Source organism: Rhinopithecus roxellana, chromosome 2 (assembly GCF_007565055.1).
Source record: "Rhinopithecus roxellana isolate Shanxi Qingling chromosome 2, ASM756505v1, whole genome shotgun sequence".
Lineage (NCBI taxonomy): Eukaryota > Metazoa > Chordata > Mammalia > Primates > Cercopithecidae > Rhinopithecus > Rhinopithecus roxellana.
Genome location: NC_044550.1, coordinates 111171509 through 111188433, shown reverse-complemented (window position 1 = coordinate 111188433; position 16925 = coordinate 111171509). Strand labels below are relative to the sequence as shown.

At 37.9% G+C, this 16925-nt stretch overlaps 1 protein-coding gene across 2 annotated transcripts in view; it reads left to right on the top strand.

Moving 5' to 3' along the window:
- Positions 1-16925, top strand: part of TENM3 (teneurin transmembrane protein 3) — a 489057-nt gene that overhangs the window by 339187 nt on the left and 132945 nt on the right. For both annotated transcript variants that reach the window (XM_030924209.1, XM_030924200.1), the window contains exon 5: positions 6071-6193. In XM_030924209.1, the coding sequence (XP_030780069.1) occupies positions 6071-6193 (123 nt within the window). The remainder of the gene's footprint in view (positions 1-6070; positions 6194-16925) is intronic.

Sequence of the window (16925 nt, the reverse complement as noted above, 5' to 3'; positions counted from 1 at the left end):
TTAGTAGAGACGGGGTTTCACCGTGTTAGCCAGGATGGTCTCGATCTCCTGACCTTGTGATCCGCCCGTCTCGGCCTCCCAAAGTGCTGGGATTACAGGCTTGAGCCACCGCGCCCGGCCTATACAGTATTTTTAACTGACTGACTTCATTTAACATAAAGCCCTCAAGGTTTGCATGTCACATACTACAGCATGTGACAAGATTTCCTTTTTAAGGCAGAATACTCTTCCATTGTGTGTATAACGACATTGTCTTTCTCCATTCATCCACCGATGGGCATTTGGGTTGCGTCCACCTCTTGACTGCTGTGAATAGTGCTGGTATGAAAACGAGTGTGTCCATATCTCTTCAAGACCTTAATTCTTGTTCTTTTGGGTATGTAGCCTGAAGCAGTATTGCTGGATCATATGGTATTTCTATATTTAATTTTTTTGAGGAATCACCATATTGTTTTCCATAGTGTTTGCAACATTTTGCATTCCTAGCCAACAGCACACAAGGGTTTCCATTTCTTTACATTTGTGCCAAGACAAATCATGTTTTTAAACTAAAAATCAATTGGGGAGAGCCATGAGCTGACAGTCATCACCACAATACATGAATTTGTTTAATCGTATTGCCTTCCTCCTTAAAGTTTGTACTTCCTGAGACTTGCACTGAGTTTTTCCTTACTCTTTCCTTTTCCTCCCACCTGGTGGTGTCATGTGCCCTTCTTTTGTACTGTCTTCACTTTGCACCTCATTTATTCGTTACCTCTTGGGGCTGGAGCACAGACCGTCACAGTTGCCGCACCTGCAACATCGTGGAAAGGAAAGCCTGATAGCCTTATAGAGAAAACCACTTTTAGGGAAGATTTAGGGAAGGTAAAAAAATGTATGTTATTTTTAGCTATGCTGAGTGTTAGATGGATTACTTTTAAGTGTTTTTTGTTTTTTTCCTTTTTGCTTGCTTGTTTGTTTTTTGGGGGGGTGGGGTTTGAGACAGAGTCTCACTTTGTCACCAAGGCTGGAGTGCAGTGATATGATCTCAGCTCACTGCAGCCTCCACCTCCCAGGTTCAAGCAATTCTCCTGCCTCAGCCTCCCAAATAACTGGGATTACAGGCACCTGCCACCACACTTGGCTAATTTTTGTAGTTTTAGCAGAGCCAGGCTGGTCTCAAACTCCTGACCTCAGGTGATCCGCCCACCTCAGCCTCACAAAGTGCCTAGGTAGGATTACAGAGGTGAGCCACCATGCCCTAAGTAATTTTTATTTAAGTATAATACACATTTAGAAAAGTATGTGGATCATGATAAGTGAACACACCAATGGAACCACGTCCCAGGCAGACTCTGAACAGCACTCCAGAAACCTCTAGGGACTATGCCAGCCACTACCTGTTCCTTCCTTCCTAGAGGTCATCACTGTGGTGACTTTCATTCTTCTCAGTTGATTTTACCTGCCTCTGAACTTTATATACTTGAACTTATACAGTATTCACTTTCTGTGTGTGATTGGTTTCTTTTCCCCAACATGAGGCTTGTGAGATTCATCTGTATTGTTGTGTCTGCCAGCAGTTCTTTCCTAATGCTGCTGTGTAGAATTCCGTTGTATATCTGGCCTATAATTTGTTTTTCCATTCTACTGCTGCCAGATGTCAAGTTTGGGGTTGTTTCCAGTTTGGGGCCATTACAAATAATGCTTCTGTGAACATTCTTGCTCATGCCTTTTGTTGCTAGGTGGATGCATATTTCTACGGGATATATAGACAGACTTTTGTAGATGCACTGGAGACTTAACCGCCCTTTCTGAGATTTTTAATATGAGAAAATATATCCCAATTCCAAACAACCAACTGAAGAATTATCTTGCAAAATACTCCCATTTATTGTTGGTAAAAATCTTGTATTTGCCAGTTTTAACATTTGGACAACTTCTGATTATATTTACCTCATGGCGCAAATATAATCATTCTTTCTACAAAAAAAAAGATAATGGACTTCAAGGTTTTTTATATTGTGAAAAGCACACTGATACATATGTATCTCAGATAGGCAGTACCGCTGTCATCTACAGATTTCATTCTGCCTTGGATAACCTTTTGAATATGAATCCATGGCCCTGTCACTATTATATTCACCTAGAAATACATGGAAATGACATAAAACTAAGACGCATAATACTAGAAATAAAAATTTTTCATGATTAAATCTATATGAATATTATTTCTATAACCCTAAAATTCACAGTTACAATGCTTTTGTACTTTTGTAACTTTTAAATTGTTGTTTTTTAAGAATCTTGGAGTTAAACAAAATAGCCTGTCCTTAATTTCACTGCTATCGTCATCATATGACTGTAAAACTTTAGTTTCTGACCGAATAGTGGGAAAGTACTGTGTAGAACCGTGACCAGGACACACAGATTGTTACCTACTGATATCCTCGGCACCAGCCCCTGCATACTGCCCCAGCCTGCAGTGTCCTGGATGTAGTAGAGAAGTGTTATCGTAGCCTGTGGCCCACACACAAGCTGCGTTTCACTTCCTTCTGTATGGATTTTCACATCCCACTACCCACTGGTAGAATACAGAGGTACATAGTGATATGTCTTTTGTCATCAGAAGGTTGGGGGGTTTGAGGTTAACGTCCATTGCAAACTGCATGCAAACTCTCAAAAAACCTTCAACTCTCAACAAATCTCCACTTTCTTGGATTTAAAATGAGAGAAAAAAATAAGTCATAATAACCATTCAACAGAATCTTTGTGAAGATTAGAGATAATGCCAGTGAAGCACTAGTACAGTTCCTGACACACGGTGTTTGTTCAACGAATGGTTTCAAATGTGTATTGCGTCATGATGTTCTACCACCAGCACAAGGACCGTGTCTGCGGCCGGGAGTGCCTGTATCACTCCTGGCTTTACCTCCTCACCTGAGACCCAGAGCACTGAGGGACTCAGAAGAGCACAGCGCCCCCAGCTGCTTCTTGCCACTGTCTGCACACCCTACGTTGGGACATGCCTAAACCAAAGATCCGTGGTGCCACCCATGAATAGTGGCAGCAGATGCTTTTCCATGAGTTCAGTTCTGCTTTCCAACTCTGGCACTGAAGAACTGGACTTAGCCTTCTTTATTTTCAGATGTATTTGATTTGGCTAATTTTCCCTTTTTTTCTGCCAGATACCCCATTTAGTTTTATTACACCACTGCTCAGTAATTTCTGTAGCATTCTTGACTTCTATGAGTTTGCTGCCCGCCTCTGTCTCTCCTCTCTCTGTCTCCTCTCTCTCTCTAACTTTGGAGAGTCAACCCCACTAACACCCTGCATTTGTATGAATATCTTAAATTATACATAATGAATGTCAAGGGCATCACTAAATATGAAACACCAATAATTTCAAAGTAGATGATACCCTAAGACCAAACAACTTGTTGGTTTCTGTTTTCAGTGCAGTATTAAGAGATAATGTTTTTGGATATGAGTCTCATTATGTAGCATCTTAAGTAGAACCAGCATCCCATTTTATTGAGATTCTCCGTAATAAAAATATAAAGCTGTTGCCTATCTGGCAAAAAATAAAATAGCTCTCCCAGCATAAATATCACATTACTTTTTAACATATGACATCTGCGCATGATCCCATGAATTATGTCTACTCTTCAAAAATCCATTAAAACTGATCATATGAGCAAACCGATCAGGCAAGGAGACTTTTTATGTTAAAAGATCACAATGATGGCAAATTATTTTGTGTGGAAACTTTGACCCTCTTGGAATATTTATTGCGGCTATGCCAGAATATGTCTGTCAAACATTTTACTCTATGCAAAACTAGCTCCCATTGTTTTGTTCAAAACTTGGTGAAGCATCTGAAACCCTGAAAAATGTATGAAGTGATAAATGCAAGTCAAACGCTATGCAATTTAATGCAAAATGACACATGAAGTTATACCTGTTTACAAGATGACAACTTGTAAATTCAAGAATTCTATAACCTATATCTTAATCCGTCAAAATCAGAGTTTAAGAGGAATTGCTGGCCAAGGATAACTTCAGCAGGGAGTGTGAGTATATACATTTATTTAAAATATACAGGGTAGTTGTAGCTGTCTGCCTATTTTTGGTATCTTTCTTACTATAGCATGCTTTTATATCAGGTATTATTAACAAAAGAATGTGGACTGTTAATAGGAAATCGTAAAACTACCAAATTTTTAAAGTTTAGTTAATTACATATAGTAGTAGTAGACTTTCAGTCAACTGCTTTTCAGACAGCATTATAGTAAAGCAGTCATTCATCAGTGATTAACATGTTCTCCTCTCTTAGCCATATATACATTTGTTTTCTATGTATTAACTTTTTCTCTAAATTACTATATTTTTATTCACACAGTGTTTTCTTAGATTTTTAAAATCTCAGAAAATAGAATATTCCTAACTTTAATTCATTTATTTGACAGATACTCATAGAGACCTACTAGGTATCAGGCACTGTATCCTTATATAAAGTTATGTCTTACAAATGAGACACAAAAGTGAACTAAAATAGTCTTAGAATAAACACTTCACCCAGTCAGGGTGTGAAGGATGCACAGGTATTTCCCTGTCAGAGAGAAGCCTTGCAGACAGAAGGGACTGTTTATTGAGGGATGCCATGGTCTAGTCAGGTGACTCCAAATAGTTCAGTAACCTGAATTCCAGACTAAATAAAATACCTCAGCAGTAAGAACTGCCTAGCTTTGTGCCGGCTCTCCTTCATATGCCCTGTCTAGAATCTTCTGGCCTACACCTTCTCACCTGAGCTTAAATTAAATAAGGTAATTGTAACAAACCTCCTTTTAAAAATAAACCTAATCTCTAACAATATCACATAATTTATCCAAGACTAAATTCTAGACTGAAGATTGAACCAAAGCCTAACTGTATCCAAAGCCCCTACTCCCTGTACTGTACCAGCTCAGTGCCCTTACTTCATGTATTGAGTCTGAAGGGCTTTTTGACAGTGGTAGTCACAAAGGTAGACACTGCCTTCTTATTCTTCCTCCATCGCTCTGGTGAATTCCAATATATACAGTAAGTAAAATAATGTCTAAAAATGTCAAAAAAGTTCTCTTTCATGATATGGTAATATGACCATCGCTGGGCTTCCCTGTGGATATTTAACCTTCCTTAGGGGTTAGTTCCTAAGCTATATTCTGTGCAGCACAAATGAATGTTTAGTATATTAGGTGAATATAACAGTGACATATTTTTCTAAATAGCGTCGATAAATTAAGAAAAATAATAAAAAGTGTATTCATTTCAAATTACGTCTGGAACTTAAAACTTACGTTTATAGTTGTATAGTCTTCTAGTTATTTTTAAAAATTTTTTTAAATAAAGCAAACTAGTAAACACAATCATAACTTTTAATAAACTTATTAAATATAAATTTATGAAATTATTTTACCCACATCAGAAACTCACTTCAAATTACCTAACACATATGCATGCTTTTTAATCTGTACCATTATTAAATTATATGTCATCAATTCAAAAATTACTCATCCCAAGTTTAGAATATTCAAATTTGATTATATTTTGTACAGCTGAATTTCATGTACCAACAAATTCATCTGTGAGACCAGTTTTTGCTTTTACCTTAACCCAAAGGTAGGGGATCATGGCTCTTAAGCATCTACAGGTGTTGCAGCAAAGTAATATAAATTTGCAAGTGACCTGTGGTCTAGTAAGTTTGGCAAATGCTGTTATACAGTGTTGTACCAGTTACTTAAAAGACGGTGAAAAATGGAACTCAGAGCAATTAGAGCAAATAATGATTGATTTCTAAGAGTTTCCTGGTACCAATGAACTGATTAGTATGAAATTGTTATTGAAGTGCCACCATATTGCACTGCATTGCTATGTACGCTATATTTGTTTGAGGAACTCCTTGTTTCATAATTTTCATTGCACAGTTATCCTTGGCATTTCTGAAAATGGAAGTTTGAAGTTTACCTGTGACTCTGGTTTTAAGCATGCTTAGCGATTGCTGTTGTAGCTGAAGGCAGCAGACCTTTGAACAGCGTGTGTTTTCTCCCCCCAGCAATGCATCTCTTTGGCCTCAACTGGCAGCTACAGCAGACTGAAAATGACACATTTGAGAATGGAAAAGTGAATTCTGATACCATGCCAACAAACACTGTGTCATTGCCTTCTGGAGACAATGGTAAGCGAAAGAATTATGTATCCTGTGTTCTTCTTTTAACATCCTTTTTCTATAGACTTATTTTTACCCATGCTTACATCTAGTTTAGATGGAACAGGGAAGAGGTTTTGAAATTACAGATATCATCTTTGTATGAGTGTTTTTTTTAATTAATTTACTTGAAAGGTTGAAAATTCACATTTTTATTACAGGAATGATACGATTCTCTGCCTTCTGATTTGATGGCTAGGCTTTTCTGCCTTTCCCTTTTGCAAGTGTGTATTGAGTTTTATTTTTTGTCTGCAAATAGATTCTAATTCAGTGTATCATCTCTTACGTTACCTTGGGCACATTATGTTTTCTTCATTCAACTTGTGTGTGGAGTTGGAACACTGTATCAATCTTATTATAAAAGCATTTAAATGCAAAACACATTAAAGGATTATAATTTATTGACGTTTTCTCTCGTTGCCCTTTCTCTAAACCTTTAAGAATTTGCACTTTGAGCTAACAAAGATTTTGAAATCAATTGGCTCTGAATTAAAAATGGAATTTAAGTGGTTAGAGAATTCCATTTTTTCAATATAAACACTTAGAAAAGTTTATATATATATCTGTACACTTACATTACAAATACTTTTATATTATTTATGTGTGTGTGTACATGTCTTGCATTGGTATCCTCTGACTTTTTGCAAAATATCATAATACTTTATACCTCAGAGCAACCTGATGAAGACGCCTTCTGATTAATGAATTATTTCCCTTTAGGCATTCCCCTAACTCTTCTTCCTCTTTGTTTCTTATCTCATACATTCGTGTTCAGCTTTGGCATTAATATGTCTGTCCTCATGTGGCTGGTTTCTTTGCAAGACTAGAAAGAAATTATTTTACATTTAATGGACATATATGCTGCTGTGTTCCATGTGCCCATTTACTGTGATGAATACTTTGCACACTTTTTTATTCTTTTTTTCCATCTTCTGTTTTAGTAATAATAATACTTTATGACACTTCTCTTTCTCCTTAGGGAGGTTGAGGAATTTTACGACATTCGATTTTTATAATAATAATGAATCTCCCGCCATATGGAACCTTTTTATATAAAGTTCTACATGTTCCAGAAGAACTGTAAGCTGGTGTCTGACATGTCACCCACCTAACGTAGACAGTGGCAGTCACTGTAGAGGGGGTTAAAGAGAGGTGAAATTATAGATGGGAAATTTTAATTACATAAATTTCAATTACGTTAGTTTTTTTTATACATTAATAACACACATATGAACAAAATGAGTAACTACACAGAAATTAAAAATACTTATTTTTGGTTTGTATTGACTGAAATTTAGACTGTCTCTTAAAATGCATGGTTCCTGTGAAAATGATCAAATGGTACTTATTAACCATGCATGTTGGGAACTTTTTTACAGATTCAACAAATTGTAATTATACCAAAGAGACAAAAGCTTATTATGGATATTTTATTTATTTTACAACGTCTTAACCTTTTGTTATGATTAAAATGAAAATAGAGTTTGGCTAATTGGTTTCACAGTCCTTGAAAAGCATGATACTGAGAAAGCTGTGGACTCAGAGACTCCCGCAGCCTGGGTGCTGGCTCCTGATGTTTTGCCAGGGAATGCCTCAGCTCACATCAGCACTCCTCAGCTCACAGGAGCCTACATTCAAATCCTTGCCGCTTCACCTGTTTACTTTGTAACTTTGTGCAGGGTGCTTAGTTATTCAGATGTGCAAGAAAATTTAGGGCAGCTCTGGAATGGGCTGCCTAGGATCTTATCAGTCCTAGAGGTTTGGAAGAACAAAGAACATCACATGAATATGGCTTTATTAGTAGAAATTTCTATAAAGCTAGAGTCCTCGAAAACAGTGGCTTTTCAGCTGTTGACCATGACAGTGCAATAAGAAATACATGTTACATCAAAGCCAACGTGTATACACACATAAACATATGTATCTGAAATATGCTTCCCAAAATAACATTTATCCTTGGCTTGTAAAATGCATCTTGGAATTTTCCATTTTATTTTATTGTATTTCTCATTTTTAACAAATGCCACTTGCAATCCACTAAAATAGTTTCATACTTTACAAAATATTGTGATCTGTAATTTCAGAAGTACTGCTTTGGTAGCCTCCTTCTCTAAGAGGGACTAAAGTTCCCCCAAATGATCATAGAATTCAGTTGTATACAGTTCTCTGCACCTTTAGAGCACCTGTATGTACATAGAAGCGAAGTACTTTCTTCCTAGCTGTGTAAAAGTCTCTTCTATAGGAAATGGTTAATGGAAGCCCCAGAATCAGGTAAGTGCACTAGAGAGCTGCCAACTGGACTACGGGATTTGTAGACATTTCCTGGCATGGAAAAGCTGTCTCTGTCTGGGCTCTGACCTTGTCAAAAGAGTGACCTAACTATTAGTTACTTGCCTTCTTTATTATTCCTTGAATAGCCCCCAAAACCCTAAATTGTAAGGAATTCTTGTTTCTGCTTTTCCAAATACAAGTTCTTAGTATCTCCTAAATATAGTACTTAAAGACCCGGGGCACAGGGAGTGGACAGGAACTCTATTGACAAGGAGGGAGGTACCTGCAAAGCACTGCTTTTAGGCTCGCGTGATGAACCTCAGTGTCCATGCACCACCACCCACTACTTAAATTTTACATACTATCCAAGAAGCAGATCACATCATCTCTTTAGAAATTCTAGGAGATTACAACCCTTGAGAAAGCTTTAGAATTCTGAACAAAGCTCGCTGGGAGAATGAACTGTGAAAAGCATAGTGAGAAAATTATTTCACAGCTTCTAAATGTAATACTCTTATTTATGCAGTCCTATTTTACTCTTATTTTGTAAATATAATTCTAAGGAACAATCATTGTGCTAAGGGTGCAGTAAACTCCCTGCTTGCGTTTAAGTTAACACTGAGCCAAAGCTTCTAAATGGTATTTAGTACCTAAAAGAAGAATTTCTATTATGTGCCATCATCTTTTACTGATTATTCCTGAGACCTTCTTTGCCTACAGATTTGAGAGATGAGTTATCAGAAGTGTAGGGTCTTAGACAGAACTGATGGAAATGGACAAAGTGAATAAAGAGGTAAGAATGAAGTTTGTAGCTCAAACACTGGTCTCTTTCCAGAAACTAAACTTATTCCCCTGGCCCAAGGAATTAATTTAGCCTAATGTACTGGAAAGAATCACACTGTCCTATACTCAAGTCCTGGCTCCTTCGTTTATTTACTTTGTAATGTTCAGCAAGTTACTTCACTGACTTCTTTGGGCTTCAATTTCTTCACACATAAAGAGGGACTAATAGTACTTATCTCCTGACTTTCCAACTTCAACAGTCGGCAGCCCTACTATCCCTCACAAACTTCTCCCCGCTCTACTTCTCAACAACTATTTCAGATCCTCCCGCTATACTCAAAACCCTCTCTCCGCAGAGGACCTTGCATTCTATTAAAAATAAAATAGAAGCTTGCAAGGGGAACTCTGATTTTCTGTAGACACATCTTTATTCCTGCATATATGTGGATCTGTGCTTCCACATTTTCTCCTCATATTCCAGGTTCATTTTTGCATGATGGGTCCTCTCGATTCCATTCTCTCTCTTCAGAATGTCCTCATTCTACTGATCCCATCCAGTCAACATTGGAACATTCCAGTCTTTCACATCTTGGAAAACAATAATCTCTTGACTTTGCCTCCTACTGCCTCTCTCTTCTACCAGCCTTCTTTTTATTTATTTTATTTTATTTTATTTCATTTTATTTTATTTTATTTTATTTTATTTTATTTTATTTTATTTTATTTTATTTTTGTGACAGGGTCTCACTCTGTCACCCAGGCCAGAATGCAGTGGTGCAACACAGCTTGGCTCACTGCAGCCTCAACCTCCTAGGCTCAAGTGATCCTCCCACCTCAGCCTCCCGAGTAGCTGAGACTGCAGGCACATGTCACCATGCCTGGCTAATTTTTGTATATTTTGTAGACATTGCTCCACCATGCTGCCCAGGCTGCCTTAAACTCCTGAGCTCAAGCAATCCTCCTGCCTCAGCCTCCCAAAGTGCTAGGATTATTGGCGTGAGCCACCTCGGCCGGTGCTTCCAGCCTTCTTGAACATAGTGTGCTAGGTCACTTTGATCACTTCTCTGCCTTCTGTTTACCCCCCTTACAGTTGGGCCTTCACAGTACTCCTTGCTCATGACTGTCCTCCTCTACCTTTACCAGCAGTGAAACGGATGTCTCCAAAGTTACCTATTGCTTTGTCAAGTAGCATCAGTGTAACCTCTTTATTCTTCATCATGTTTGAGTTTTTGGAACCATTTAATAGTTAACCTATCCCTCCTGTTGAAATATTCTTTCCTTAGCTTCTGTGATACCGCATTCACTTTGACTTTCTCCCTGACTGTTTTGGCAATGATACCTCTGTTTAGTTGACTCACCTCCCGTCTACCTGATCCCTAAACACTGCTGTTTCTCAGGACTCTGCTCTTTACAACATAATCACTCTGGATTCTGCCACCCACTTTCATGGCTCCAGTTACATTCTCTGTGTTCCTAACTCTCAAATCAGTAAGTCCAGTGTCTCTCCTCAGCTCCAGATCTCAACTACATAAAATTATCCTATTGTCTTTGGAACATTTCCACTTGGGTGTTTTCCATGCATGTTAAACTCCACATGTCTAAAACAGAACCCATCAACTACTTTGGTTATCTGTTACTACATAACAAACCATAACAAAACTCAGTGGCTTAGAAAGCAATTTGTTATCATCTCTTGTGGTTCGGTGAATTGACCAGGTAGTTCTTGTGCTCTTACTTAGGACACTGTGATTGCTTTCAGATGTCAACCAAGGTTAACCAAAGGCACCACTGAGATGGAAGTCCAGGGTAGCTCATTCACATGGCTGGCAGTTAATGCCATCTGTTGACCTGAACTCAACGGTAGTCACCAGCTGGAACAACTAAACATGGCCTTCCATGTGGCTTGGGCCTCTTAGAACATAGCAGCTGGTTCTGAAGAGGAATATCCCAAGAGGGAGCACTCCAAGAGACCATGACAGAAGCTACCAGCTTTGTATGACCTAGCAGTGGCCATTCTAGGCTGTCATTGCCATCACATTCTGATGGTCAGGAAGTCAGCAAGGTCAGCCAAGATTCCTGGGGAGGGGAATTAAACTCCTCCTCTTGACTAGGGACCTATCATGCCATTGCACAAGGGCACGTGGGATGGAAGATACTGTTGTGGCCATCTTTGGAAAATACAATTGCCAAGCCATCTTTCTTTCCAAATTTGCCTCTCTTTCAGGGATTTCTGTACAGTACCTTCCCACATCCCCCCTCCAGTTTTGCTTTTTGTGGTTTTAGTTACCTGTAGTCCACTGTGGTCTGAAACTATTAAGATACTTTGAGAGAGAGAGAGAGACAGACCACATTCACTTAACTTTCATTGCAGTATATTGTTATAATTGTTCTATTATTATCTTTTTCTTGCCTAATTTATAAGCTATCATAGGCATGGATGTATACGAAAAAATATAGTATATATAGGGTTTGATATTATCCACAGTTTCAGGCATCCACTGGGGATCTTGGAACATAGACCCTACGGATAAGAAGGGATTCCTGTATTAGGAAGTGGCACCGTCGTTCACTTCATCACTGGTCCAGAAGGCCCAGTGACTGGTTCTACTCTCTCATCTCCCATATTTAGTCGGTCTCTAAGTTCCTTCAACTCTGACCCCGTAATATCTTCTGAATCCTGTTTTCTCTCAACTGGATATAGTAGCCTCCTATCTGTACTGTATGTCTCCAGTCTTGCTCATCCACTCTTCACACACAAATCTGAGATATCAGTTCCTTGCCTAAGCCCTTTCAGTGACCTAGATTCTGGTCAGAAGTCTTTAAATGACCTACAAGGCTCTCCACAGTCTAGCTGTGCATCACACCATAGTGTAATATAAAAACAATATCACAGGCCGGGCGCGGTGGCTCAAGCCTGTAATCCCAGCACTTTGGGAGGCCGAGACGGGCGGATCACGAGGTCAGGAGATCGAGACCATCCTGGCTAACACGGTGAAACCCCGTCTCTACTAAAAAAAAATACAAAAAAGCTAGCCGGGCGAGGTGGCGGCGCCTGTAGTCCCAGCTACTCGGGAGGCTGAGGCAGGAGAATGGCGTGAACCCGGGAGGCGGAGCTTGCAGTGAGCTGAGATCCGGCCACTGCACTCCAGCCCGGGCGACAGAGCGAGACTCCGTCTCAAAAAAAAAAAAAAAAAAAAAAAACAATATCACACAGAGATAAAGAGTACAGACTTATGAGCCTCACCACCAGGTTTTGTGTCCTAGTTCTGATCATTAATGCCTGTGCTACTTGGGTTATATAGCTTCTTTGTGCCGAAGTGGTCTCATCAATTAAAAGGGACTAATTTTCTTCACAGAATGGTCTTTGCTCTTGAGTGTTCAATGCAAATATACAAAGGTATAAACATACAATGGTGTATAGTACATAGTAAATGCTTGAAAACTGTTTATGGTTATCACTAGCACTATTTAATGCATCTCATCTAGTCTCATGACTAGACTATAAGGCAAGGATCCTGTCTGTTCTTTCACTGCTGTATACCAAGCCCTTGGCACAGTTCTGGCATGTAATAGTTGCTCACAAAGTATTTGTTGAATGAATGTGTGAAAATAATACAACTAAATAATATGAGATAAAGTATATGAAGGGCCATACATCAAGTATATGCAAAGTACTAGTATAGAATACTGGCTAAGAACTGAAGCTCTGCCACTCACTGGGTGCCTTTAAGCAAATTACCACTCTCACTTCGTGTCTCTTTATAGGGTAATATAAAGGTTTACAATGGGGTTTGAATCAGATAATGCATGCAGGGTGCCAAGCAATGATTGGAACATGACAGCTATTCAATGCATGTCAGTGATTGTTTGCTCTTCACTCCGTGATTCAAGATGATGCACTTGTAATTCATAGCAAAATTTTAAGAAGACGCCTCTCTAAATCAGCGTCGGGAGTATCCTCTAAAGCAATAATGGAAATCCCCATCATTTGTTATTTATATATGGTTATTTGAATTTTATGACAGCAATATTATCTTTTTTTGAATGCATAGAATGTATTCATTTTACATTTATTTAATGAGCACTTATTATGTGCCATGCACTGAGCAAGATTCTGGGAATACAGCAGTAAAAGCAAGATGATCACAGCTGTTGCTTCCAGAGCATGTGAATTCTAGGCTGGACAGGAATCGAGCGAGTTATTACAATGAATTAGAAAATCTCCTTTAGGGAAAAGCAGAGTGTACGCTGACAGAACATTTCAACACCTGCTTGATTTCTAAAGGGACAGTAAGACAAGACAAATGCCCAATTTTAGCACAGGATAATTTCAGATGATAAAGACTGAAATAAAAGGCTATACATTTCAGTCAGTGTAACTAAGGCAAGTGACTTCTCCAATCAAAAGAACTCTTTTTGTATGAGTACAAGTTGAAAAACTACAAATATGTGTGTATGTATATATGTGCATATGATTTGTGCTGCTTAAACAAAACAATTCCAATTGCTTTTAACTTTTAATTTTTTTTTTTCTTTAATTTTTGGCGCAATCTCAGCTCACTGCAGACTCCACCTCCCAGGTTCACGCCATTCTCCTGCCTCAGCCTCCCGAGTAGCTGGGACTAAATTTTACCTTTTCGATCATCGTGTATCAACTTTCTTAAGTACTAGACAACTCTAGAGAGTTCGATTTGATAGCAGGTTGAAGATAACATGTGAATTAGAGAAATGGAGCTGACAGGGCTGCAAAAGCACTGAGTTTTGTTCAATATGGTTCATAGTATTTGTGTTATTACGATGTGTAATCGCTCCTTAATTAGATGCTGTATTGATTTTGTCCATTAAGCTATGTTTGCAAAGTAGTTATGTCTGATTTCACTTAGCTTGTGATCTAACACTCTGTATCCACAATGCTGAATTATGGCATGTGGTTGTTTATAAAAAGATATGTTCTCTCAGAGATCTCAAAGTCAGGGTATGAATCCGAGGTTAGGTCATAGAATTGGAGGGTGGGCTATTGATTTTCTATAAATGCTTAACCTTGCTTCCTGATGTCTTAATTATTAGTGCCTCTGTGGGATTTAAGATGATATTATCATTTACCTTCCACAACAATTGCAGTTAGACTTTGACAGTGAATTTCTTTTCTGCCTTTCCATTTCAGTCATTATAGGCTTGTTTACTCACATCATAGACAGGTGGCAAATCCATGATATGTATAGCAGACAACTTAGCATTTTGTAATTTTTACTCATTTTTCCGATAGCACAAAATAATTTTCAAACAGGTACCAAACCTCCTAATTACCAATATGACTTTAAATCTTCTGTTTTGTCCTCACAGCATCTGTGGTTGGTAAACTATTATTTATAAAACATTTTTCAGTTCAAAGTACTTTTAAAAGGCATTATCTGAAAAACTTTCACTCCACTGATGTGTTTACATATGAACTGGGTACCACATAAGAAGGAGAGGAATAACAATAGCTTTGCGTATGTGGTCTCTTTATGTTTTCACACTCTGACAACTGTCTTTTAAGACATTAAGACTGTTGTGACACATACTTACTGATGAAAGAAAAAAATCACAGTTCGTAGGTGAAAAGACTGCTAGTGGCTCCCACATTCAGGCACAACAGGACATGCTGAAAAAAACCTTCAAGATGATACCCTATTGTGTTTGAAGACATGGTACATTTCACTCTTTCTGTGAAGGCTTTAATTGGTTTGATTCCTAACCCTCAAGCTTTGAGTTTAGAATAACTGCAGGGCACTCTGTTGCCCTGTCTCTATTTTTTCCTCCAGTTTTCCTCCTTTTTCTTTTAGTAAAACCTACAGACAACCTTAGTGTTTCCTATGATCATTCCCAGGTTCAGGCTCTAGGGCTTTATGGACGTAGTGATCTCAGTAAGGGAGGATAGAGAGCCCTAGAACTGGCCTTTTCTTTATTTCTTCTGAAGCCAGAGTTTTCTGGAATTCAGGACATGATGAAAGACTCCTGTGTCCAGGCTTTTATCTAAGAGGACTGATGAGCTTCAGAGGAAAAGGTTGTGCAAGTATTTACAAGTTTATCAAACTGTATCAATGGCCCACTGACTTCCAGGTGTGTTTACCATCAGTAAAGAGCATTTGAAAATGCTAACAGAAATGAACACACTTGACTTGGCCAAATGAGAGAAGGGCTGTGACTTGAAAAGCAGCAGTGCAGAATTTAAAGACAGAGCCCCTTCACAAAACCCTAGTGTGCTGATATTCAAACTAGAAGCTTAAACAGGAAGGCTGTACTAATTTAAGCTGCCATATCAGTGGACTTTGCAGAGAAAAATCAGTGATGTCCTTATATTTCTATATCACTGATTAGAATGAGAGGTCAGATCTGCAACTACCTTTTAGAAAAGACACATTCCAAGACTGTAATTCAAAATAAAATGATTCTAAATAGTGTAATAACTTGAAGCAAACAGAATTTGACAGGCACTTTAGAGATGAGATTCATATTTCATGGGAAAAGCTAAAATAGATCAGTGGGCTTCAAACTATTTTAGTTTTGTGACCCCCTTAAACAAAATAGCTATACAAATTTAATTTTTTTTATTTTTTGAGATCATATGTTTTTAAAAACCTGTTTTCTTCTATATTAAATTATGCTTACAATTATTAGTTGTACACATTTGACTGAAAACAACCTAATTCTTATGTAAGTGTGTTAAAGATTTTGATAATTTAAAACATAAAAAGTGAAAATGTATTGAAAATACCTCCTCTCTGAGATGAATGGGAACTTTTTTCAAATACTTGATATATTCATAGATGAATATTCCTTATAAGAATAAAGCAAAATTCAGTTTCAGTTCTAATCCTGTTTTCCTTTCTTATGAATATAAACAAAAGAAATCTTGCTACAACATAAGTGGCAATGGAAGAATTTTTTTTAAGTGGTGCTCTTCAGTTATTTGACATTCTTATTAGTCATATGTCAAAAATCACATTGTGATCTATTTCTAAAAAATATGTTGTCTATAAGCTGCCAGTTTTATCACATTTCTCGTGAAAGCGAAGAATCAGCAACTAACTACTTTGAAAAAGATTTATTATTTACACTGTTTTTAGAACCAATCCTTTACTGGTTTCTGTGTAGGATATCAAAAAAGACTTTACCAAGGCTTAGCAAAATACTGCTAATTTGAACTGTTATTCTGCTACTTAGTGGCACTTTGTTTAATCTGGTATGCTTGAAATGTGGTGAAAAATGGAACTATTGCTCATATTAATTCACCTTTGATATTACAAGTTTATAATGCTTTCATCGTATTACAGGAATATCTCATTTTATTACGCTTTAGCATGCCTCCCATATACCGTGTTTTTCACAAACTGAGTGTTTGTGGCAGCCCTGCATCAAGCAAGTCCGTCAGCACCATTTTTCCAACAGCATGTGCCCATGTCATGTCTCTGTGTTGCAGTTTGGTAATTCTCAAAATATTTCAGACTTTTTCATTATCATTAGATCTATTACGGTGACCTTCAATCAGTGAACTTTGATGTTGCTCTTATCATTGTTTTGGAGTGCCAGAAACCACACCCATAGAAGACAGCGAACTTAATCAATACATGTGTGTGTTCTGACTGCTCCGGGACCAGCATTCCCA